Here is a 23,607-nt window from a genome sequence, read left to right as displayed (position 1 = left end):
GATGTTCTCCGCAATCTCGAAATCTCCCCTGAAGGTGTTGAGGAGGGAGCCACATAGTGCATCAGGTCTGGAAACGACAATTTATTGCAGTTCGTCCAAATTACCTTTGAAGCGGAAGGTCAGGGCAAATATGGTTTCATATGAGGGACTGCGATACCATCGACCACATTTTAAAGTTGGTCTGTTGTCCAGATATGGGAAGAGGTATTTGACTTGGGAGTTGGGAGAATTGTAGCATTTTAGCTTGCTCCTACCTGGTGGAGGTTGTCTCGACGCTTCTTTTGGCAGACGCCGGTGAGGTGGTGAAAGAGAGTGGAACGAGTCCATTTTGATCACAGGTGTTCTATAGTCTCGTATCCAAAATAATGGGGATAGAGGGAGGTCAAGGCCTAGAATATTCAAAGAAGAATGAGCACAGTATCTATACTACTTACAGCAGGTTGGAACAGGACCAGTAACGTCACTGACTTGACGTACAGGAGTTTCGAAGGAGATGAAGCTCTAGAATAACGGACCTCTACAGGCCTAGGTACCTAATTGGGTTCAGACTAGGAGTTTCTTCGGGGGACAAATAACTAATGTATAGCAAAAGAGGATTGGCCTATGGTGAACTCGGGAGTGTATACCATAGGCACCATGTCGCCTAAAAGGTGAACATTGGGCGCCCTGCGCCCCCTCAGCCTATCGATTTCGCACGATGTAGCATCGTGTTGTATTCTCATCTTTAGATACATATGTTCAACTTGCACGTGTGACACAAATGCTGGTATGATTGGGCCAACAGCGAGAATGATCTTCAGGTACATATAGCAACAGTATAATAGCATTCAAGACGAGGATTGAAATGGGTTGGTCTACATTTCTGAGCCAATGACACACTGAAATGCTTGGACGGTTTTATGGGTAAAAGGCTCCGAATATGATGATCTACATATGAGGATGATCCTTCACACACGTGCCTCCGAGTTTGCCGACATTGGATGGACGAGAATCCAGGATAATTCATGTAATAATCCATTTCTGAGATGAACAAGTCCAAGTCGTCTTGATCTTACCACTTGCTGTTTGTATATCTTCGTCTATCATTCTTTTTCTCTCACCTAGTCCCTCATCATTGTCATCTCCTGCTTCTTCTCCTCCTCCTCACTTTCATCATGATCCCAGCCTTGTTCGCATCTTTAGCCTTGCCATTCTTGGCCCCCCAGCTCCACGTCAGAGTCAATGCAGCAGCAATCCCACGATCGGATGACTTGGATATCTCACAGACATTACAGAATATTCTAGAGAACACCCATGATAGTGATGCGTATTCGTATCCGACGGATCTGACACGAGGAATTATTCCGGTAAGCCGATATGGATCCAGCCTCGATTACTCGTCTACAATCCCAATGCTTAATTTTCCGCCCACGAACAGAAACCCATTCATTCACACAATGACTACTGGCGAGATGTGCCCTTCTACTCGGCCCTGTCGGTGGGAGCCATTTCAGTGGAAGCGGACGTCTGGCTGATCAACGGGACGCTGTACGTCGGACACGAGGAGTCGGCGCTGACCGAGACACGTACTCTGGATACACTATATGTCCAGCCGATTCTGGACGTGGTACGACAACAGAACCCAACGTCTGCCTTTGTTACGGACGGACCGACGAAACACGGGGTCTTTGACGCCTCGGCAGACCAGACGTTATACCTGTTCATCGACCTCAAGACTGAGGGGAGCACAACTTGGCCTGTTGTGATAGAGGCATTGAAACCATTACGAGACGCCGGCTATCTGACCACCTACAATGGCACGGCTGTCACCATGGGCCCAGTCACCGTCATAGGTACCGGTAACACCCCGCTCGACCAGGTCCAGGGCGTGTCGCCGCGAGACTATTTCTTCGACGCCAACCTGGCTCTCCTTGACTCGACCCAGGCCAACATCACTAGTGACATCTCGCCTATCGCTTCGACCCCCTTTGGTCGTTCTATTGGGCCCATGAATGGCACCCAGCTTAACGACACACAGCTCGATACCCTTCGATCCCATCTCGATGTTGCCTCTGCAAAGGGGATCAAGGCCAGATACTGGGACACTCCTGCGTTCCCTCTGGTCAAGCGAAATGCGCTTTGGAGCCTCTTGCTCCAAGAGGGCGTCGGCCTGCTTAATGCTGATGACCTCAAGGCTGCTGCTGGCTTTGCCGGCATCAATGGGTATTGGTAGATGAACAGCAGCCATGCATATAGCGAGCATTTTCCTTTTCTGCTACTTCTCCCTTCACCCTATCTGGGGAGGATATCATACATAGACCATCAAAAGAGAGCGCACGAGTTGGAAAAGTGATTCGCATGAGCATCCCCACTGTATGAGGTGGAATGAGTAATAACATTGTCCATTATCCTCTCTATAGTTTGCTCTTCGCCTTCTTGACCAAGAATTCTGATCCAGATCTACCTTGAACATCAAAATCCCGACCTTGCTTCCAACCCAGCCATTGATCCAATCTCGCGTCACCTCCCTCGCCAGACCGCATGGGCTGGCCTTTCCAAGGCCGATCGACCTTGCGGCCTGGTGAAACAGTCAATTCAACAATGGGTCGATGGTCGTAGTTGGAAGCTTCCATCTCCTTGTGTTCGAGGATCGGAGCTACGCAGGCATCGGTGCCGTCAAAGATGGCCTCCCACTCCTTGCGCGTCTTCGTCTTGAATCGTTGCGTGAAAACCTGTCGCATGTATGGCCAGGCCTTGGGATCGTCACGCTTGAGGTCCTTGTGGGCGAGAACGTCTTCGGGTTTGAAGCCAAGACCTTTGATGAATTCGACGTAGAATTGTGGCTCCAGCGCACCGACAGACATGTATTTGCCCGCGTCTTTGGTCTCGTATGAACCATAGTACGGACATCCTCCGTCCAGAGTGTTGGTGCCACGAGGGCCAGACCACATCGCCTCCTTGGTCAACAGTCGCGGGAACATGCCCAGATAGCTGACGCCGTCCACCATGTTGGAGTTGACCACCTGACCCTTGCCTGACGTGGATCGATGGATCAGCGCGAGCAGCACTCCAGTAAAAGCAACATGTCCACCACCAGCAAAATCGGCGAGGATATTGGCCGGCGGCAGAGGTGGTGTGTCTTTTGCCCCTAGCATGCCCAACACGCCTGAGACGGCCAGGTAATTGATGTCATGACCTGCCATGGCCGAGTATTTGCCATCTCGTCGAAACCCAGTCAGACGGACTGTGATGAGGCGGGGATTTCTCTTCAGCAGCACCTTTTCTGGGTCCAAGCCTAATTTCTCCAAGACACCGGGTCGGAAAGGATCGATGAGGACATCCGCCTTGTCAATTAAGCTGAGGAAGACTTCGACTGAAGCTGCGGTCTTCAGGTCAAGAGCGACAGAGGCTTTATGTGAAGTGAGGAGGTCGTTTGTTGGTGGTGCCTGGGGTCCACCTGGTCGGTCGACGCGAAGGACATCGGCGCCCCAGTTGGCGAGGAGGATTCCGCAGAAAGGTCCTGGCCAGATTTAGCCCGAGTAAATTGTATAGTAGTGATTTTTTTCAACTTACCTGGGGCAAGACCTGCAAGCTCAAGGACCTTGAGGCCTGTGAGCGGGGGGCTGGCCGACATGGTGTGTAGTGGTCTAAGTCAATACCAACAATTTCAAGGAAACGAAAAGGAGGATATCTGACCAAAGTCGATGTGCCTATAGAGCAGAGACTTTGACACCACCGACATAGCCTCGTTTTGTTAAATGCGAATCGTGCCGAAGCACCATGGTGACAACGGCTACAAAGCCTTTGTTGACCGAGATGACCTCGGTATTCCCAGGCTTGAAACTCCGCTGGTATTGCGGGGATAAGATGGGATGGCTTTGAAGGGGGCAGAAGCGGGAGAAGCGGCAGACAAACCACAGACCAGTCTCGCAATTGTTGTCAGACCCTCGGCCCCTAGGATAACCAGGATAACCAGGCACTCCAGGATCACCAAAGAGCGCCTGGATAACGTCTTCCGTCCATGCTCTTGTGGTTTCTATGGCCGACCGTTGTCATCTCAGGCGCATCACTAGATAATAAGAGGCAACCTGTCACGTGTCGTGGGCATTCCATCTCCATCTCCCTCTCCCTCTCCCTCTCCCTCCTCTACATATTTCACTCACACTTACTGGCCCCAAGTTGCTCTTCAGCCTCGACCAGCTTATGAACAGTGGGGTTCCATGGTTCCATAAGTAACCTGGTGGTGGTGGTGGTGGTGGTGGCGGTAAATCTTCCCAAAGGACCAAATGACGAATGTGGCCGAGTTCATATTGAGGATGTGTACCTGTCAACTAAGCTTCTTATGCACGTCGCATATAAAATACCGTATTCACTGATCTCCTCTGGGGTGGCGATTGGGGACCACAGATCCACCAACAGGGGTGCGGTAACACTTGCGTATTCTTACCTACCGTACCACCCTTACTTAAAGCGAATAAACCAGCCCATTAATAGCCCGATGGGGAACACCTTCTTCCTATACTGAGTGGCCAGCATCGTTCTCACCCATGGCGTATATTGTGCGCACATCCTTGCCTCGAGGCCTCCTGTGCCTGTGACAATACACGCACTCATCAAACCAAGGTCAAGCTCGCCAGGCAGTGACCAGCGTGGCCAATGCTACTTCATCGATTCTTTTTAATGCTAGCTCTTACTTTCAGCGGTTCCGAGCCTGGCATTTGGACAGCCAATGCTGGAGTGCCCGCCCAACATGGTGGGTAGTTTAAGCAGAAATAAAACAGAAAGCCTCTCCAGCCCAGACTTGGATCCTGCAGCTCATTCTGGTAAGTGATGCCCATCACCTAGGTGTGTATATATCTACGCATCAACAAGGTACGAGAGCGAGTTCATTGTCAAATACTTTGGCAAGCCGTTGATCCATCTCCAACTGTCCCGATCCTACCTCATCACTATGGCGAGTCGCCCATCATCGGCCTACGAGCCGTTCACACACAGTCAGGTCCCAGAGCCCTATGACCCCGAAAAGCCTCTCGTCCCTCAAGGTCCATCAGAATCGCCACGGCAAAAGCCTACTCGAGAACGTCGTGTCCGTAGAGCGACGACAAACTATACTCGAATTGTGCTGCGAGCTCTTGCTTTCGCTTTTGCCGTCAGCATCATCGGCATTCAGGCCCATACACTCTACGTCTATCTGGATACTCGCAACGACACGGCCATCAACCGTGTCACGAACCTCAAGACAGAACTTTGGGCCTTTCTCGACGTCTGGCCGAACTGGGCCATCATGGGGACTGCCATCCTCGCTACATTGATCCAAGTTGTTGCTATTGGGACATTGTGTTCCTGCGTAAGTGCAATTCCAGCATTTCAAAGCTGCAAACTTCTCGTGTCTATTGCCACCAAAGCACAGCTAATCTCGTCCCCTTTTCTCAATAATGCAGTGCATAAGTATCCGCCAGAGCGTGGTCCACACCTGGGGCGCATACCTGAGCTCCATCGTGCTCATTATGGCATGGCTGGCCGCAGTCGTGTACTTCAAGGTTGTCGGAAATGCAGGCAAAAGCAAAAAGAACTGGGATATTTGGACCTGGTCCTGTCACCCCAAGGAGACTAGCGATGCCCACATTCCCTGGAAAGGCCTGTGTGTCGAGAATGTATGACCGACCCTTTCCTTTACCGTATCTTTGCCTATATACACGAGAAGTCTCCAAAACGCTAATGCTCGTGCTGTGCCAGACCTACACCTACTACGCTTCAGTCGTTATATTGTTGATCGAAATTCTCAGCTTTGTCATTTTTGTCGTTCGACAATATAGAGGCCACAAGGCTGAGAAAGCCTCGTTCAATGTCTATGACAAGTTTCGATCTCTGAGAAAAGGGTACAGCCCATTCTAGAGGCAGAGGAATCACAACGCCACGGATGGTTTCGACCCCATAAGCGGAACGGGGAACTTCACTATGATATACAGCGCGGACTCCATTGTCGCAGCGGAATTTGGGGTGGGTGGGAGTATGTGGGCTTAGGGGCGTAACAGATTGGAATTTTGATATAGATCATGGAGTATTTGATGTCAATATTGGGAATTCGGTCGAGATGGTATGGGATTGCGAAAAGAGAATGATAAAGGGACATTTTGAGAACCTCACTGTTACAATCCCCTATCGTATCTGGATTTCAGCATCAACAATGTTATCTTGTGTATCATGAGAACTCCATGTCCAATAGCTTAGAACACATTATGTTCCCTTCTCCAAGTGATCACTCGTTCTTCTGCTCCAGCCTCGTCGTCGTTAGTAGTATCAGCCCTAATACCATAATCACACTCTCCAGTCTCAAATTTGGAAGTAGCTCCGTATGCATGGCGAGATGTCGCGAAGAACGACGGGGGGCCAAAAGAATGCATAAGCCGAGTGGATTTGCCTCGCTACCTAACATGGTTACGCATGTATAATACGTGTTGAAACACCAGCCACCGATCTTAATCTCAATCTGTGCTTACGGCCGTGGAAACCGTGGCTGAATCATGTGGTATACCTATACGCAGCATATAGTTCGGATACCACCCCGCCCCTCTATTTTCAGTGTCAGCAGCCGGCCCACTTGACTGACTCATGAAAACTACTATATCCAGTAGGAGTTTGTGTGGTAGTATCTCGGTGGAAATGAGAAGGGGGTTTTGAAAACTACAGGGTGCTCTCAAATACTGTAGCGTGGCCAACAAGTGTATCGTGCGTGCTTTTGTGTAACCCATGTGCTTACTATGCATGATTAGAGCGGCGTATTTCTCGATCGTGGTCCGAATCTCGCCTTCGCTTGACGAGAAATTGAAATGTATACGTACTTACTACTAGTGGGCGAGCGATTGAAATGTATACGTACTTACTACTAGTGGGCGAGCGAATTGGTTGCATTTCCAAAGGTGCTATCCTGTGGGCGTGTGTCTCCTGTTTGGGTGCCCTCCTGCCATGATTACGAAGCCAGGATAATTGAGCACATCTTGTCACCTGTGCTAGAAAGCTTTGATGGCGAGACATAGAGTGCAAAAGTGGTGTCTTCTGCACAGATAGATAATCTCAAGATTGGATGCCACATATTGAATACCTCGAATGAAATAAACGCCATTTGGTGTGCTATTGCAAGGTATAAACAATAATTGCATGCCCCCAATCCTTTCCAATCCGAGTTTATTCATGTCCTTGATGAGCGCCTCCTCCTTTTATCACAAAGTTCCCTCCTTGAACAAAAGCAACCGGGCACCAATAGATGGCTGGCCATATCAATGGTTGTACGTCCTACTTGTATTGGCATCGGATCTCAGCCCGTCGCAGAACAAGTGACTTCGAAACCTGTAGCAAAAGCACCTCCTACAGCAGGAATGCGCGCAAGGAACTCTGACGTGATTTTGCCTCGGACTCCATCGCAATCCAAGGCTTCGTTCAAGGCATTTTTGCAATCCACTGAGATTTCAAGAGTCATTTCGGCTTGGTTTCTCCCGATATGGTCATTGATGACGACCTGAACAAAGGATGGGGTTGTTTGAAGCTGGTCGCCATTATTTGAGAAGGTACCCGAAGGAGGAGGTTGAGAGGTCTCCTTCAGGGATTGACCGATGAGGCCTGCCATGTAGTCACGCTGGCTGGCGTCGTCGTAGTTTCCAGTAAGTTTCATGGACTGCTTGCAGTTATTCCCACTCAACACAAAGGTGTTTGGTAGAAAGTCGAAGTTGGTCTCAAATCGATTGCTTTGGTCGCAGCCAAACTCCGAACAAAGGGCCGCGACGGCGTTATTGACTTGAAGGTCCATGCCCCCAGGCCTCTCAAATTGGCCCCCAGAGACGAGGATTCGTCGACTGCCCACGGTCATTGCGGCTGTAGATAGGGCGAGCGGATTGTCAAAAAGTGCCTGGGCAAAACAAATAATGCCCTGGCCGATGCCAGGACTACAGACACCCTCTGTGAGGGATTTGATAAAGCTGGTGCATGATGAATCGGCGTAGATGTTGCATTGGAAGCCCGGGGTGACCTGATTAATGGTGGTGACAGACGAGAAAACACCTCCTGTTACACAACCACTGCTGAAGACCTTGTCGGCGGGGTTGGGAATGACATTGAAGAGTGCAGTTCCGCCGTTGCCTCCGCAACTCTCATCGTTGATGGCCTGGACTTGAATGCCCTGTGCCGATGAGAGCGCGATGAGATAGAGTTGAATTATCAAGAAGAGGCACTTCATCCCTTCTTCCGCGCCGTGTTGCTTGTGTGTCTTTCGATCTAGGTCAATGACATTGGCGACGAGGGCAAAGCGCGCGGTTTGATGATTATATACAAGGGTATTCTGACACAGGGCAGCCTTGCCTTTATTTGCATTTTCCAACCGTGGTTCCCCGAATGGGATGGACTTGATAAGTCCATTATTGGTCAAGGTCTCAGCCTCGGCTGACATGGACAGATTTTAGTGCTGTGACCGTAACGCTTGGTCTCAGACGAGGTTATGTGCGATTACATGAAGAAACGTGTCGTCGTGTTATGGTATTTGTCCCTTTCGGCCTTACGGTTGCCGGTATGGGGCGGATTGAGAGGCAGGTACCTAGGTACCTCGCACTTAGGCTGAATGTATTTTTACCGTACGCAGATCCGAATGCTAGGGTCTCAGCGACTGCAGGGCACAATGTCAGCAAATTGCCTGCATTTATACAGGTCTAAACCCAGGAACCCGATCTTGTATTATGGTCTGCCTCAAGATTCGCCAATATCTCAGGCCGCTAGTGAATACCATGCATTTTAGACCGGTCAAGCGGTCAAGCAAAGAGCTTGAATACCTGTATGTGGCAAAGACAGGTACGCATCGTTGTATGGCTTCCTCAATCGGTTAAAGGTCAGGATGTAAGGGGGGATGAGACACTGCGTGGACAGTTCAAACCAGACTGAGGATATGAAAAGGACAGGAATAGTATGTAGAGAGTGAACGAGCGAGCGAGCGCTGAAGGGGGGTGAAGTTGGGTTGTACCTTGGCTCTTTCTTTCAGCCTTGTCGTACGAAGTTTCGAGATTCCAGGCACATGGGTACCTAAGAGACCTACTCATTGTACTGCCTAAAGACACAGACACTGTACGAACAAGGCTGAGCTTCGTCTCCTCAGAGATGACTTGTTCATGAGGTTGGCTTTCTGCGCACGTTCGCTTGGTGCGGCGATTCCAGATGAAAGCTTTCTCGTGATCTAATTGGCTCAACAATGTGAGCAAGATGATTGGACATGGCGGAGTTGAAATCCCGTGACTTGGGTATCGGAAAACTTTCACAGGACATTTTTCCGAGAGTCACGTTATGCCCACATAACATAGCAGGTAGGTATCTTTGAAAATTAATGAGTGTGAGAGTGCAGTGCGCACTCATGGAGGATATCACTCTAGAGGTGATCTGAGGAGTACTCGTTTAGAGACATAATCACGTGGCAAGACTTGGAGGAAGTGTCTCACATTGCAATTGTCCCATCAACATGGCATATCTGCATCTACGACTATTACGCCATAAGGACTTTTCTATAGATAGCATGGAGTCCTGCACTTTGTCTCTACCCGAGTGCTTAGTTTAGCGTAGCCTGAACTTGGCGATAACACGACCCCGGGCAATACTCCGTACGGTTCCCTTTTGTGTTTCCAAGGATCGAGCTCCCCGTACTTCGTAGTCATTGCTGCCCACTTCCCACTTCCCACTTCCCACTTCCCACTCCCTCATGAACGCCGAGGGGTTTTCCCTGATTGAAGGATTAAGCGAGAGTGGGCCAAGTCGACAGCAAACGTCATGGCTGTGATCCTCAGCCAGGTTCATACTTGATCAGATACACGGCAGTTCTCACTTTGGTCAAGACCAGCGGCTCAAGAATGCCTTCCAAGATATCTCAATGTAAACATGTTGATAGAGTCTGATGGATCACCCTATTATCCGTATTATGGTACAAAAAGCTTGCTCCTGTGCCCACCAAATCAGATCCAAGACGTAATAACCTCAACAATGCTCGCTCATGGCTTGAACGGCTATCCCCAGAGAATCTTGTCCTGGGTCCTGTCATTAAAGAAACTCCGTGCTCCCATTCAATAGCCCAGCCTTAGAATTAAGCTCGGCCATGCCTTGATCAGTCCCGTTTCCTATGCCAACCGTGAAAAAGACGTCTTGCCTCACGAGTCCCAGAAGGCACAGCCTGTCTGTAAAAACTCGCTGAAAAGTAAAATAGTCGTCATCTAGTCGTCCAGATCCGGATTGGCCACAAATAACCTTACTCCAGTACCCATGCTCATCGTTCGTTCGTCCACACTACCTCGTCGCCGCAGGTCTTCGGCCTTTTTGGCATTTTCGAGAGCTTGTCTAACCGCGCTGGGTCCTGACATGTCTTTTAATTCTCCAAAAGAATCCTCAGAATCTCGTCTGTCTTGCTCATGATCGACTTGCTGGTTTCCATCTTCAGCTTGTTCTGGGATACTGCGTCCAGACGATCCTTCACCGCTGGGAGGAGTGCCAGTGCTGAATCGGGCACCGTCCACTCGAGGATATCCACTTCGGTATTTGGCGCTGTTGGTACTGCTCTTGCCGCTTCCAGTTCGTCCATGAACCATGCTGTTCTCGCCCTGACTCAACCCTGTTTCTTCATCACCAATCATTTCGTTGGCGCTGAGTCGTAGAGGTACCGTGGCACCGTTGAGGTTGGCGGGGACATATCCTGGAGCTTTGGGGACTCCGCCATGCCTAATCTTTCCCACCACGCCGCCCGATGTGATAGTGTTGGTGCGGCCTGAACTGGAAATTCCAGCCACTTCCATGGCAGCCCGCTGCTTAGCCATCTTTTGTGCTGCCGCCATTCGAGGGTCAATATTTTGAGAGCGATCACACCATACGGTTGCTTTTTGTCTTCGCATCAAAGCGACATATGACGTGGGATTGTTTGTAGTGACTGATCGGCCAGAGGTTGAGCGGCGAGGGACACTCGTCGTGGACGCGGTGGTCCCTTGTCGATGCATGTTGATCGTGTTGGACCCCGACGACTGGCGAGAATGTGAAGGTGCAGAAGGCCCACGACCGTATCCTTGGGTAGGACGGGCAGATGGCGAAGAGTTTGAAGGTACTCGAGGATGTGCGTCGATGGGTCGTCTGGCGGGTGAGGAGGACGGAGATTGGAATGCAGGAGCAGGAAGAATTGTAGAGGAGATGGTTCTTGTATGTTGATGATGACTGAGATTTTGAATTGGAGGATAATGGGAGGCCTGCTGCCGAGGATCGTGGTAGGTTGATTGTCTTTCTGATCGAGTAAAAGAACCTGCTGGCGGGGGCGCTGAAGGCGTGGGCCGCATGGGTAAAGAGGCAACGGCGGTGGCAGATGCTGAATAGCCGTAGGAGAGACTCGGGTCTGGGATCTGGGTCCCAGCCACGGTCAAAACGCTCATTGAAACGGAGAAGACAAAATATGTTCAAGGACGCGGAAGAGGACGTTGTCGTGGTCTAGCAGAGGCGGAGGAGGACGATGGCGAGGGTGAAGGGTGACGGTATAGCAATCTGGATTGCGATGCGAGGTAAGTAGTGATTCTCAGGCGACGGGGGAATCAGTTAAAAGAGAGGGCGTATATGCTTGGTTGAGTGAGGGTCGCCCTTGGCTGAATCGAGCTTGGTGAGAATCGGAGAATCGGCGCCCGAAGAGGTAGGGATGCGAGGCTTGGTTTTAGTGGAGGATCAAAGGTGTTTCGGGGTTGAAAACAGGGCTTGGAAGTTGGAGATTTGATCGACCGGAGACAATCTCCTGTGATTCTGACGCAAAAAGAAGGCAGGACTGAGGCTCAGAGTTGAGTGAGATTGACGACGCAGCAAGAGAGTTGAGAGTCAGATGAATATGAACTTCTGATGAATCAGTGTGTGAGATATCTTTGGAGCTGTCAGTCAGTCGGCAGGACTTTTGACTTGCCCAGCCCCTCTTCTGCAACGGTAGTAGTGAAGAGTCAACAGGTGAAGTCACGGATGGAGTCAAGTGGGCCGACCACCAAACAAGTTTTCTATGAGGCGGAGAAGCTGCTGATGAAAGCGGAGAGCCCAAGCGTCGCAAACTTGATTGAAGCGACCAGGGAGCGAGAGTTGGAATGGTAGAAAGGATCATGAACAGCTCCTGCGACTACGTACTACTGCTGAAGCAACCAACCCAAGGCTAGATGATGTGCAGGGACCGTTGAAGAAATCCTTCCATGACAAGTGGCTCTAAGTGACAGGGTGACAGGGTACAGGTTGCAGGCCTGGAAATCTCCGGGGGTCTTCTGCCCTATAGTACTGGGGAACCAGTGCTGTTGCGGCTGGGATGAGGTCGTGAATGGCTCAATATTGGCGGGAACGAAGAGAGTTTTAGGTGGATAGAGTTACGGAATTACATAGGTAGTTACATGTTGACCTGTCCAGGTGTGCCATCTCAACGATTAGAGTGTTGGAAGCCGAGCAGAGAAGAGAATACGAGATCAAAAGATACAGTGATGAGAGTAACAAGCTGTGGAGGTACCTGGAGCACGCCAGAGACCCCTCTTTGGTACCTAAGGTAGCTAGGTAGATAGGCTATGAGAGGGGAACTTGGGCCCGAGGGGCCTCCACCTCGGGCGACAGCGGAAGGCTGCTCCTTGTGACGCCCTGGAACTTGGAGCCTTCCGTTTTCTCAAGCACAGGCCTCAAGGCGTCTGAAGCCTGAAGAGCGTCCAGCGACTGGACGCACACAGTTGCAAATGGGCAGCAGGTCCCAGCATTCCTACAAGTATCAGTGGCACCATCGCTATTTTCAGGCCAAAACTGGGGCACCCTTGTGTCAAGCGCGAGGCTAAGGGTTTCCATGACCTAAAAGTAGGGCCGAGGGGCTTGTAGGAACGCGTAGGAGTTTCGACACCAGCTGAACGACAGCCCTGTGAACGAATCTTATTCGAGGATGCTCCGAATTGCTTGTTCAACTGTTACCCATGGCGTTCCAATTTGCACCTCCAACACGAGCACCTGGTGAAAAGCCAACACTATGGCGTTCAACTATTCAATAATATAGCTTCATCTGGACTGCCACCGTACCATCGAATTTCTTCGTCTCCTTGGCCTCTAAGATATGGTCTCTGCAAGGGAACGTACCACGCATGCACCTTGAACTCAGGGGTTTCCATCTTCCATACCTTCAAGCCTACAATTTCTTCATGTCACTCCCACTAGAATTTCTGTACGCAATTAACCATGACAAACCGCGAATAATGGTTGGGTTACTCATGATGGGGAAGTGGCCTGACTCTCCATAATGATGGCAAACTGGCAATCCACCTCGTCTACGAAGGATTACTGTGTTGCTGGCGGATCCCCTTTAGCGGCTACCTGTTCCTGGGTGGAATTCAAAGCGACGGTGCAAGGATGTTGAACCCTCCTGGCTGTCAGAAATCGAGAAATCGAGATGCATGTGAAAGGGAACCCACTAACGTACGTCATTGGCGTCCCACAAACGATCCCGTACGCATAGATTTCCCCCTTGTGGCAGTATCTTATCCTCCACTTGGAAAATCCGGCTGTAGTACAAAATTCCTCGCATCTCCCCAACACACCGGGAATGTCACAAAATCTGTCGACTACTGCCTCGCTGACTAGTGCATATCGCTACTTTGTTGACATAATTGATTGCCGTCAGATTTTGAGGTTATCCTTCTTTCCGGTACCTGATCAACAGTGCCACAAGATAGTTGTCCCCTGAATCTGTTATTGACAAGGCCTCCCAATGTGGGGATTTCTTAATCGCCCGAGACCCTAGGTAAAGCCGAACGAGTCGAGTTGATGTACCAATAGTTTTGCAGGTGTAGTGGGCAATAATGCCCGAGGCCATTCTTTTCTGTGCGTGGAGATGGGCATGTTGGTGATGAGATTCTTCGCGTTGGTCGAGGTTGAACACGTGGCGTAGCTGCTCAAAGGGCGCTTAATCCACAGGCAGGAAGTCCTCTCGTATGCGTATGCTAAGTGATCTGTACCTAGGTACCTAGACATCTACGCCACAAAACTCCCCCACTCTTTTGTCAAGGTCAGATTCCCAACACAGCCAAAAACAAAGTACACACCTAGTAGGTAGCTTGTATCTCTTGATTCTTCAGCCTTGTCTTTCACGGCTTCATAACCTGTGTCAAGTGACTGAGACACAGTGGTACATGTCTTCTTTGACAGGTTCTACAAGGTACCTAGGTATCTGACACAAAGAATTGCTCGAAGCAAGGGTCACGATTACATTGCAACAAACTTGATGTTGGTGACAGCAAATCCCAGAATACTATTGCAGCTGATAAGATGGTCAAGTGCACAAGAGATTGCATGTCTAAAGATGCGGATCGAGCGCGGTACAACGTCGACTGCACCATGTCCCATCTTGGACTTTTTGGTCCTACATTGAAGTTAATGATCTTGCATGAATATGAACCTTAGTCACCGCTCTTCCTAGTCTCCCTCCTCATCAGTATATCGCACCTCGCCATGACCGATTACCTAGGTTGTTCGTCCTATAATGTCAGTTCCTACCTACTGAGTACCAAGTCTGACATGGATGAGAACATGAGCAGAAACAGAAGAGAGTCAGCGACCGTAGTTGATGGGAGGAGAAGGAGCTTTTGATTTATCACTATTGCACAGGTGACAGGGTAGGAGCGATGGACTTGTTCTGAAACATAACCCCACCTTCCGCGCGTGACCGTGACCGTTGACCGCTACAGCTTGGAAAATGTCCCAAGACAGTCGACAGCAGGCTTTCAACTTCAAAGCTGCACTCATCCAGCAACCGGCACCACGGGCCCATGGATGATCCACATCTAAAATACACTGCAGAGTCGCAGTCCTCAAAGCCGCTGTAAAGGGTCCAGGGTCCAAGGTCCAAGGTCCAAGGATAACACACCCAATCCCATCAATGGGTTCTGCTTCAAGCTGAAAATTGTCCAGTGGCGAACCTGTCGGAGTCGTCAAGCTCGCCATTGCGACACTTGTGTTTCAAAGATGAGAGCAAATCATTGTAGAACAAGATTCCTCTGACTTGGATGGCATGTACACTTGCCAACGCATCAGTCGAATTCTTGAGGATCCATTGGCGCGGCAAAGCGTCCACAGGTGGCGTGTCGGTGAGTGACTCAACACAGACGGGCAACGAGATCTTGGATTACTTCGACCTCATCTCGGACCTAGACCAGGACCTAGACAAATGACTTGCTCTTGTCTCCATGTCATATCAAGACTTGTATTCTTCTCTCTGCATGCCTGGGCCATGGTCGAGGGGCCCCCTCGGCCACCTCGCCTGTTGGTCCAGTGGGATTCCAGCTTCGCCGTCTTTGACGTGGCCACCTCTTCGAGGCTGATGGCGCACCACCAAACTAACTACATGTTCTGCAGCACGCACTACGCACCACGCGGCGCTACGGTAGAGGCGTAGTAGCGGACATGCGGTTGAATAAAAGAGGCATGGCGCCAGTGGGAATCGTTCAACCCTGGGCTACGCATACGCATACACGTACATATATTACTGTTGATCCCTGGCAGCCATGGCGATTCGGTACGCAATATTGCCCCGTGGATAGAATTCGTTTGCTCCACGTCGACATCACACCCTGCAAGGCATTCGTTCCTTTGCCACCAGATCTAATATAGCTCTCGTGGCCAAACTCACAACTCACAACTCACGAGTCCCTAGAGACAAGTACACAAGCTCCGCCATGTATTGTCCCTCCACCAGGTCCACGTCTCATAGTAGTGATGATCGTCCCCTGTCAAACCTAGAGTTTCCTGACCCTCGTCTAATGGCAAGTCACCAAAGTCCACGCCCCGGCCCGCACAATGGTCAAGTTACAGGATGACAACGGTCCGGGCGGACAATGAGTGGCTCCCACTGGGCCAGAGGTTATGTCAAGACATCCCTAGCCTAGGCTAATGCATGCGGAATTCGCTGGCAAACCTCGTCTGGAATGACTTGACTTCACCATTGTTTGATGTCCTGCTGTATGCGTTGTTTGCCGACCATCTTGGACGTGGACGTAGTTTTTGTCTCTTCGAAGCCTTTTTGTCATTGACATCTTTGGCTTGAATTATGCTGACATGACCATGACCACGGCCCTGCCCATGCCATGCCATGTCACGACGCCGTCATGATTCAGGTGTCTCGCCATCATCAACATAGTCTTGATCCCTCTTTTGCCCGTGTGAATTGAACCATTCTTGACAAGGAAACTCACCGTTGGTGACCGACCTTTGCCAACACTACCTACTACAACCATCACATCTGGCGAGAGGAAGTGTGCTGGTGTGGTAGTTCTCGGCCACGATCCCACCACTGGTCAAACCACAAAGGCCTAGGCGTTTCAGCATTCTTCCCCCGCATTCGCCAACTTCTCAAGGCAGTTTGTCGCTTCACTTGTTAATCGAGACGAAACGAGGCGACAAGCGCAACAGGCCACTATTCGAGTCGCATAGCACCTGCGGAGAGAGATCTTCATTGATCGGCGCACCCACCGACGCAGAGGCCTTTATCCCAAAGCCGCGCCACAGATTCGAGGCAAGAGGTCGTCCCAACTCGGCGGGGGCCATCACCAGCGACGAACCGACGACCTCATCAGGACTGACGCCACCGAACACTTCTCTGACGGTTTCATTCTAATCTGCTAAGAACCAACCGCGAAATCCTCGAATCCTTGAGGCTTCCCTCCAAGCCTGCCTCTGCCTCGTCTGACCCAGATCTGACCTTGCACGCTGCGTTACAACTGCACCTTCTTCCATCAATCACATCCCGCTAACGCGAACCGCTCCATTCCGCTCCACCTGTTGGTGGCTTCGACATCACCACAATCACACCCTTTCCCAGATCACCGAACCGACACCAATATCAATAGAGAGTCCACAGCCACGGTCCACCTGTCGAGCCCATCAATGACCACATCTCGCTCTCTCAACCGGCCCAATTGATCTGCCGTCCCGCAATCGAGGTTCACCCCATCGTCAGCTTGGAATGGAATTCGACAGCGTATGACAGAGCCACTGACCAGGGACGCCGGTGTCGTGAATGCTCAAGGTCCGACCTTTCCGTTCTACTGCTTCTGCTCTTGTGCTCTCCTCGCTAACACATCTTCTTGGAACAGCAGCTCTTCCTGCTCCCTCATCTCCGAAGTTGAACCACGATGCCCAGGACGATGCCCAACCTATGTCCCGCCCCGATCTCCCAGACCACCCATTTCAGGGCCCCCGTTCTTCCCCACATCCGTCACCGAGACCCTCCAGAAGTCTCAGTCGTTCAAGAGATCCGGCTCAAGATGAGTCTGCCCGCAGACGATCCACGGCCAGGCCGAGAGCCATCAAGTCAGGACGAGTTCCGCCCGCCGAAACACGACCCCGCGAGCTCCCTTTTGCTCACATGCCTGTCTCCTTCGATGATTTCGCCATCCAATTGAGGCAACTCAAATATAAAGAGCAGAAGAAACATATACTTTCCCATCAGAGAAGGCAACTCGCAAAAGCAATCGCCTTGTCCGCTCGACTCCATCGAGTCTGTTCATGGGTTCGGGCGGGTTTGGTGGAGATCTCGACAAATACTGATGCCGCCGGCTTTGCGCGTGTCCGACAACATATGCATGATTTGATCGATTCTTGTTCGTCCCAATGGTCCCACGAAATTCAAGTTGATGTGCTCTCCACGGCGCCTCACCGTGACAAACCCTCATTCTGGTCAAAGCTTCCAGATTCCTCTCAGCAGGATTGCCTCGAACTCCTAGACCATCTTCGAAGGAAGCCCCAATTCCTGGTCGATCGATTCAAAGCCATGGGCCCCGCCCAAATCAAAGGTCTAGCACTATCGGCAACTCCCAAATACCACAAAGTTTCGGATTCCGTCTTGTCATCTCTGCCTTCTACTCGGGGCCGCAGCCCCAGATCGAGCCGACTAACTAGCTACTCCAAGCAGCTAGAGGAGTTCGCTTCGTCATTTGAGCGATCGAACCCTTTACCTTTTCTGCTTCACAACGTCTATGGCCCCTCGTTGAACCTACGAGATCGAGAAAGCCGGTTAAGGATTTCCACCTGGTCCAGTGTCTGTGCTCAGTTGATGACTGAGGCTGAAGCAATCTACAGACCCATGTTTGGCCGAATCCTTTCCACCTTCCCCTCTCTGTATGACTGGCACATCAAGCAAAGATTGGAATTGCTATTAATGAAAATCTTGCAGCAAGGTGCCATGTTTCTTGACGCGGTTTCAGAAGACAAGGTCCACTTTGGCAATAATAGTGCTCTCAATACTCAGGACGCTCGCGACTTCTTGGACGAGTCAGTCAGGTCCCTTTTTGCCCTTCTAGCCCTAGACGATGGCATCCCTTCCGGCGCACTCGAATTTGGCCGAGCAATCATATCCAAGCTTCCGTCGGAACAGGCCAGGACCAGGTTCAGGGGCGACTTCCTCAGCAGTTGGTTTTTGCGAGACTTCCTCCATATTGCCATTGTTTACCCAGAGGTGGGTTCTTACTCTCTACACTACATCAACATTATGTCGCTGACTTGACGCAGGACGAGGGCATGTTGTTACAAGCTCATATCAGCACAAAATGTAGACACAACCTGCTCTATCGAGTTTACGAACATGCCTTCAACCGTGCAAATGACCTTTACAATCCAATGTAAGTCTAATAGAAGATAGACTAAACTGTGTCTGACGGCTTTCCAGGCGTTTGCAGCCTATCGACCCTGCCGTCCACTTTTATTTCGAAGAAATGGTGGACAAGCTCTCCAAACCAGGAGAATTCACAGATCCTTACGTCTCGGATATGACTAATTCCCCTTCAACTTCATCGCCCGTGTTGACGTCTCTCTCAATATGTGCCGCAGATATATCTCACCTCTTGGAAGGGTTGAGTCCCCAATTCATTCACACCTCAAGTCCCTGGAATTCTTTTCTGAGCGCATCTCACTCCACCTTTCGAACCCAGTACCGTGATTCAAAATACGACAAACTCCTTCAGGCAATTTTGAGCGTCATTGAGCCTGGCCAATCCTCCAAGAATGTCCATGTATGCGAAGAAGATTGGGCAACATTGGACATTTCAATCACTGGACGGCTAGTGGCACCCCAAGTGCCGTTCATAACGGAATCTCAAACAGCTTGGTCGTCGTTCGGCAGTCTCGATCCCGTTGAACATGCTGCGATAAGGCTGGTGGATGCAGAAAACGAGTATCGTCCGCCTTTGACATCTAAAATCACCGCAAACGAGTCTAGCTTGCACGAAATGTTTCTTAAACAGGCCAACTTAGCTCGAGTAAAAGCCGACGGTGTCACATCCTTTTATTGGCATGAAGCTTATCAATGCCTGCAACGCGAATATCCAATGGCCGTTCTCAGCACAGATGATACCAAAATACTCTCGCCCCTCATTCAAAAGACAAAGACCCTCCAGCGCGAAGTGATTGATACGTGTGCTCGACTCGACCACGAGCTAGCTGATTTGGAAAGCATCTATGCTACATCTAGGGCGAGGCTGACGGAGGTGGTGTCTCAAATAGACAAGCTGCGCATCAAACTGTGGTACACGCTCAATATTCTGACCTCCGACGTGTATGAGGGTGCCAGAAATGTTTCGATGGGTCTGAAAAATATGAGAGCGCCGCCACATCCAGGGGCAGGCCCTGAAAACCTCGGTGGATCAGCGTACGGCACTAGTCGATCAAGCATGTCTAGTGCCTCGATTTCATCGCATCTCGATCAACATCAAATTGACACAACAATGATCCTCAAAGCACCAAAGAAGCATGGCGGGCCCCAAAAATTATCTGACCAACAGATTGAAGCAACCAAAAAGTGGCTGAAACGAGTAGAAAATTTCTGCAAGGGCGAAGAACGAATCCACCGTTTCTGTATGGAGGTCACATATGCCATGCGGAAACTGGTTGGCGAAACTTTGTCGGATAGCCCAGTATTATGGTCAAGTGAGCTCTTTGCCAGGGAGAAGAACCTTTACGAAGCCCACTCGAGTAGCTTCCTCAGTCCATCGACGCGGCCGCCCAGCGTGATGAGCGAACCGGTGTCTTCAAGTCTGTTGGTGCCTCGATTTGGACTCCAAGGCTCCCGCGGCTCTTTCTACAGTCAAAGTTCAAACAAGACGGGTCGTCCATCGTTAGGAAGTGACCTCTCTTCATTGATCAGCTCCCCAGGCAGAGCACCGACGGTAACGACAACGGATTCCCATCAATTATGGTCACCAGCTCCCTCAAACCGAAAGTCAAACACGTCCATGTCCTCAAGGTCGAATTTCGGGACGAGCTTTGAAACTCGCAGCGCTGATCGCATCCTGGAGAAGATGGCGTTCTTGGCAGACATCCAGCAGGATCTAACCTCGTTACTTCTCTCAGACCTGGGATGTCTCGTGTGGAATAAGGGCAGTGAGACGGACTTGTGGATGAACATGGTAAGTCTTTGGCCTGGAGTGGGTCAGAGCGTGAAGAAAAGGGACGTAATGGCTCGCCTGCTCTCGAAAGATGAGGCGAAACCTGCCCGAGCCGGGGAGCAGAGGCAAAGAAGTCACAGCGCTTCACAGGGTCCGCCAGATTTGTTTGAGATGGACCCCATCGAGCGGGCGCTAGCTGAAGAGCCTGAGGGGACCGTACAAGGAGCATTTACCTTCAGAAACGCATTTAAGGATATACTGGCGAGGATCAGCCATCACGTGAACCCGACTATGAAGTTGAAGGCCGTTGACGATTTTGCTGTGTTGGCCCAAGTATTCAGAAAAAGTGTGCCAAAGGCCCAAGATAGGGGTTTGGAGATGGAAGACGATGTCAATCGCCGCTGCAGTCTCAACCCCAGTCTTCTCTCAGCAAGTTTACTGCGGCATGAGCAAAAGTCCAAGATTCCCTCCACTGCAAGTGCCACGGCGACAAATGATGAAGCCGAGTCTGTCCATGTGTTGAAGAAGATCATGTTCACCTTGGCCCCGAAAACAATATTCCGAGATCTGCAGTACATATCAGGCTTTGTGGCATCACCGACTCTGGAATCCAGTGGCGTGGCGAAATCATTCTTACATGTGGGATTGGCGGCATTAGCATGGAAAGACGAAGTCTGCCGAGGGCTGATTGACATCGCAGATGGACTGGCTGGCCGAGAGTCTCCGAACGAGTCTAAGCCCGGGGGCAAACCTCCCGGACCGGGTACATCCGTGATTAATGCAGCCGACCTATGGATGATTGCCGCTCGTGAAGGACATGCGGTGGCACAACGAGAGCTCGCGATTTTGTACTTGACGCATGCCGAAGAGATGCCGATCGTAAGCATGCCATGGGCACTAGCCGCGGACATCTTCAAGCCCGACATGATATGGGACCAAGATGCAGAGCCACAGCAGCTGCATCAACCAGATCAACCACAATCTCAAAGCCAGCACCGTCGACAGGCCTTGTACCTGGCGCTGCATTGGATGCAAGTGGCAGCTGACAATGGAGACGTGGTGGCACAGAAACGACTGGAGGAACGGCGGGCTGGCCGTTCGATACCCTGAGAGACACGAAGCTGGATTTTTAACATGGTCTTTTCTTCTTTTCCTTCCGGCTGGTCACCTCAAAGACGCAGTCTGAGGATTGTGAATTGTATAACGAGACTTTTATTCCCTTGGTCGAGCCACATGGATTGCGGAGAGCACGCGGCAAGAATGAAGAGATGGCGGCTGCATTCGCGACTGGTCAACTAAAGGATGATGCTTGGATGAACAGGTTCCTGGAAAGAGAGAGGAGGGGTATTTGGGAACCATCACCCCAAGATGCAAGATCACCATCACCGTCGAATTTGACCCATGAGAGGTCTGGCGTTGTCGTCGTTGTCGGACTTGAGAGGGGTGGTTTATTTGGGTTTCCTTTTGGATTGTGCGCCTGACGGACATGGTCGTCAGGGTCAAGTGGTGTTGACGGACGAACAACAACCAATTTGACTGACACAAGACCTTTGGAGGAGGCGACAATTGAGAAGGAGAAGGGGGACGGAGGGAGAAGGCAAAGGACAGGGAGGGTCATCAGTCTCTCTGGGACATGTCACTCAATATAACAACGATACCACAACGTGTACTCATTACATGGATTCTCTTGACAGATATTCCAAGACTTAGGGAGGCATAAATTGCTAACAGTTTTTGCAATCAATCAATCATCAATAATTCACAGAATTCTCAAATTCGGGAGGTTTGGTTTCTCTTCTCGCTACTCAAGGTCTTGTCCATCTTGGGTCTGTTATTGCGTCGACGTTTTCAGACAGACCCCGTGCCAAAGAAAAAAAGAAAAAGAAAGGAAGAATTCCTTCCAGGAAGAGGTGTCGCTAGGCCAATCTGTACATGGATCGACATCTAAGTACATGCTTACCTATGCATAAATCAGAGGGGGAAGCCATGTGTCCCTGAGCCAGTGGCTCACACTTGCTCAAGACATGCAACCCACCCGAAGAAGAGATAATTAGAATTGTGATAAACGCGCTATAGAGCTTTTGGTACCAGGTAACGTCAAGATCCTTTGTAACTACCGCAGTCGGCACTGTAAGGCAAAGGACGAGGGAAGGATTTTCCCCATTTGCCTTGCAAGTTCCCTGCGTTATCTTGTCTCGTGACGACAACAAACAACGACCACGAACGAATCGGTATTGCAACACACGAATCAATAAAGCCTCATAGAAGAATCTCGCCTCGCGGAAAAACTTTGCCTGGCTGGTGTACAACAATGCATCTCACCACAAAGACCCCCTCTGGGCCCCCCGGTTGAAATGAAAAACTCTGCTTCGAGATCATGTCGCACTGCATGTGCATCAGCAGCAGCAGCAGCAGCAGCAGCATCATCATCATGTAAGGCGCCGGCGTGGACGTGGACCAATAACGGAGCCATAAGAAAGAGCCCAAGTTGTTTTCAAGGCGGTGTCGCACACTTGTTGGTTGGTGCCTGGCTGCCAACTGATCCGTTGGGCGCTCGTCTAGAAGAGAAGGCATGTTTTGTTTGGCTGCGAAATGCTTGGGTGATGTCGCCCTCCTGCACCAGGGTCAGGCACGAGAAATGTACCACCAGGATGGGGATTCGAGCGGTTGGGGAAGCATGGCGGCCAAAAAGTAAAGGCAGAGCCCGAGAGGGGGGCTTTGGGCTACCGAGAGGCTGGGAGGATGTACATTAGGCACTGTGATAGTCGGCGTAGGTTGTCTGTTCTGAGTCGACATGGTGTTTCACAACATGATATGCTGTGTGACAAGGGGATGTGGCACCGTGCGGCCGGTCGTGGGGTGAGATGCAGGAGAATATGGTAGGAGAAGGAACGACAAGGTCGAGAAAGATGTATTTTTTGTTTAGTAAAGAGAATGAAGCGGGTTTGTTGTCAATAGAGGATAAGAGGATATCATGCACTCTACAGTCTGATCTAGGCCTTGGTCCCCTGATCTCGATATATGTTAGCTGTACATTCTAGGGCGATCAAGCGGGTGAGGCTTCAGTCCCGGCTCAAACGATGTTCATCCACGGGGATATAGGCGGAACACCCCCCACTTCACACTTTTATCGGTCTCGAATATGTGTATACACGCCCATTGGCATACAAGAAGAGGTGGACGGTTGGTTCGGCTCATGTTCAGACGT

The 23,607-nt window shown here is 50.6% G+C and overlaps 5 protein-coding genes across 5 annotated transcripts; 3 read left to right on the top strand and 2 right to left on the bottom strand.

The window, feature by feature from the left end:
- Positions 1–1,037: 1,037 nt before the first annotated feature.
- Positions 1,038–2,383, top strand: PV10_06604 (uncharacterized protein). Its single transcript, XM_016371423.1, has 2 exons — positions 1,038–1,346; positions 1,418–2,383. The coding sequence occupies exons 1-2, from the start codon at positions 1,155–1,157 to the stop codon at positions 2,210–2,212; spliced, it is 987 nt and encodes a 328-aa protein (XP_016223716.1). The 5' UTR covers positions 1,038–1,154; the 3' UTR covers positions 2,213–2,383.
- Positions 2,296–3,937, bottom strand: PV10_06603 (uncharacterized protein). The gene is made up of 2 exons (XM_016371422.1): positions 3,553–3,937; positions 2,296–3,499 (listed from the first exon to the last, which is right to left on the bottom strand). The coding sequence occupies exons 1-2, from the start codon at positions 3,611–3,613 to the stop codon at positions 2,394–2,396; spliced, it is 1,167 nt and encodes a 388-aa protein (XP_016223715.1). The 5' UTR covers positions 3,614–3,937; the 3' UTR covers positions 2,296–2,393.
- A 993-nt stretch (positions 3,938–4,930) lies between these two features.
- PV10_06602 (uncharacterized protein) lies at positions 4,931–5,874 on the top strand (the record flags this gene model as incomplete). Its single annotated transcript, XM_016371421.1, has 3 exons — positions 4,931–5,326; positions 5,421–5,633; positions 5,716–5,874. 3 exons carry the CDS (start codon positions 4,931–4,933, stop codon positions 5,872–5,874), a joined length of 768 nt encoding a protein of 255 aa, XP_016223714.1.
- Positions 5,875–9,819: 3,945 nt separating this feature from the next.
- Positions 9,820–11,935, bottom strand: PV10_06601 (uncharacterized protein). Its single transcript, XM_016371420.1, has one exon. It carries the CDS (start codon positions 11,409–11,411, stop codon positions 10,215–10,217), a length of 1,197 nt encoding a protein of 398 aa, XP_016223713.1. The 5' UTR covers positions 11,412–11,935; the 3' UTR covers positions 9,820–10,214.
- A 4,051-nt stretch (positions 11,936–15,986) lies between these two features.
- On the top strand, positions 15,987–22,160 carry PV10_06600 (uncharacterized protein). Its single transcript, XM_016371419.1, has 4 exons — positions 15,987–17,047; positions 17,115–18,475; positions 18,529–18,638; positions 18,686–22,160. The coding sequence occupies exons 1-4, from the start codon at positions 17,002–17,004 to the stop codon at positions 21,507–21,509; spliced, it is 4,341 nt and encodes a 1,446-aa protein (XP_016223712.1). The 5' UTR covers positions 15,987–17,001; the 3' UTR covers positions 21,510–22,160.
- The last annotated feature ends 1,447 nt before the right edge of the window (positions 22,161–23,607 follow it).

The sequence above is a fragment of the Exophiala mesophila genome (genome assembly GCF_000836275.1).
Source record: "Exophiala mesophila strain CBS 40295 unplaced genomic scaffold supercont1.4, whole genome shotgun sequence".
In the NCBI taxonomy this organism is placed as follows: Eukaryota; Fungi; Ascomycota; class Eurotiomycetes; order Chaetothyriales; family Herpotrichiellaceae; genus Exophiala; species Exophiala mesophila.
This window is presented reverse-complemented; position numbering and strand designations above follow the sequence as displayed.

Excerpts from the sequence above, each read along its gene's own strand:
- PV10_06604 (XM_016371423.1), top strand. The coding sequence starts at position 1,155 with ATGATCCCAGCCTTGTTCGCATCTTTAGCCTTGCCATTCTTGGCCCCC. Across the intron at positions 1,347-1,417 it reads TGACACGAGGAATTATTCCG|AAACCCATTCATTCACACAA; the intron begins GTAAGCCGATAT and ends GCCCACGAACAG.
- PV10_06603 (XM_016371422.1), bottom strand. The coding sequence starts at position 3,613 with ATGTCGGCCAGCCCCCCGCTCACAGGCCTCAAGGTCCTTGAGCTTGCA. Across the intron at positions 3,500-3,552 it reads GCTTGCAGGTCTTGCCCCAG|GACCTTTCTGCGGAATCCTC; the intron begins GTAAGTTGAAAA and ends AAATCTGGCCAG.
- PV10_06601 (XM_016371420.1), bottom strand. The coding sequence starts at position 11,411 with ATGAGCGTTTTGACCGTGGCTGGGACCCAGATCCCAGACCCGAGTCTC.
- PV10_06600 (XM_016371419.1), top strand. The coding sequence starts at position 17,002 with ATGACAGAGCCACTGACCAGGGACGCCGGTGTCGTGAATGCTCAAG. Across the intron at positions 17,048-17,114 it reads CGGTGTCGTGAATGCTCAAG|CAGCTCTTCCTGCTCCCTCA; the intron begins GTCCGACCTTTC and ends TTCTTGGAACAG. Across the intron at positions 18,476-18,528 it reads TTGCCATTGTTTACCCAGAG|GACGAGGGCATGTTGTTACA; the intron begins GTGGGTTCTTAC and ends GACTTGACGCAG.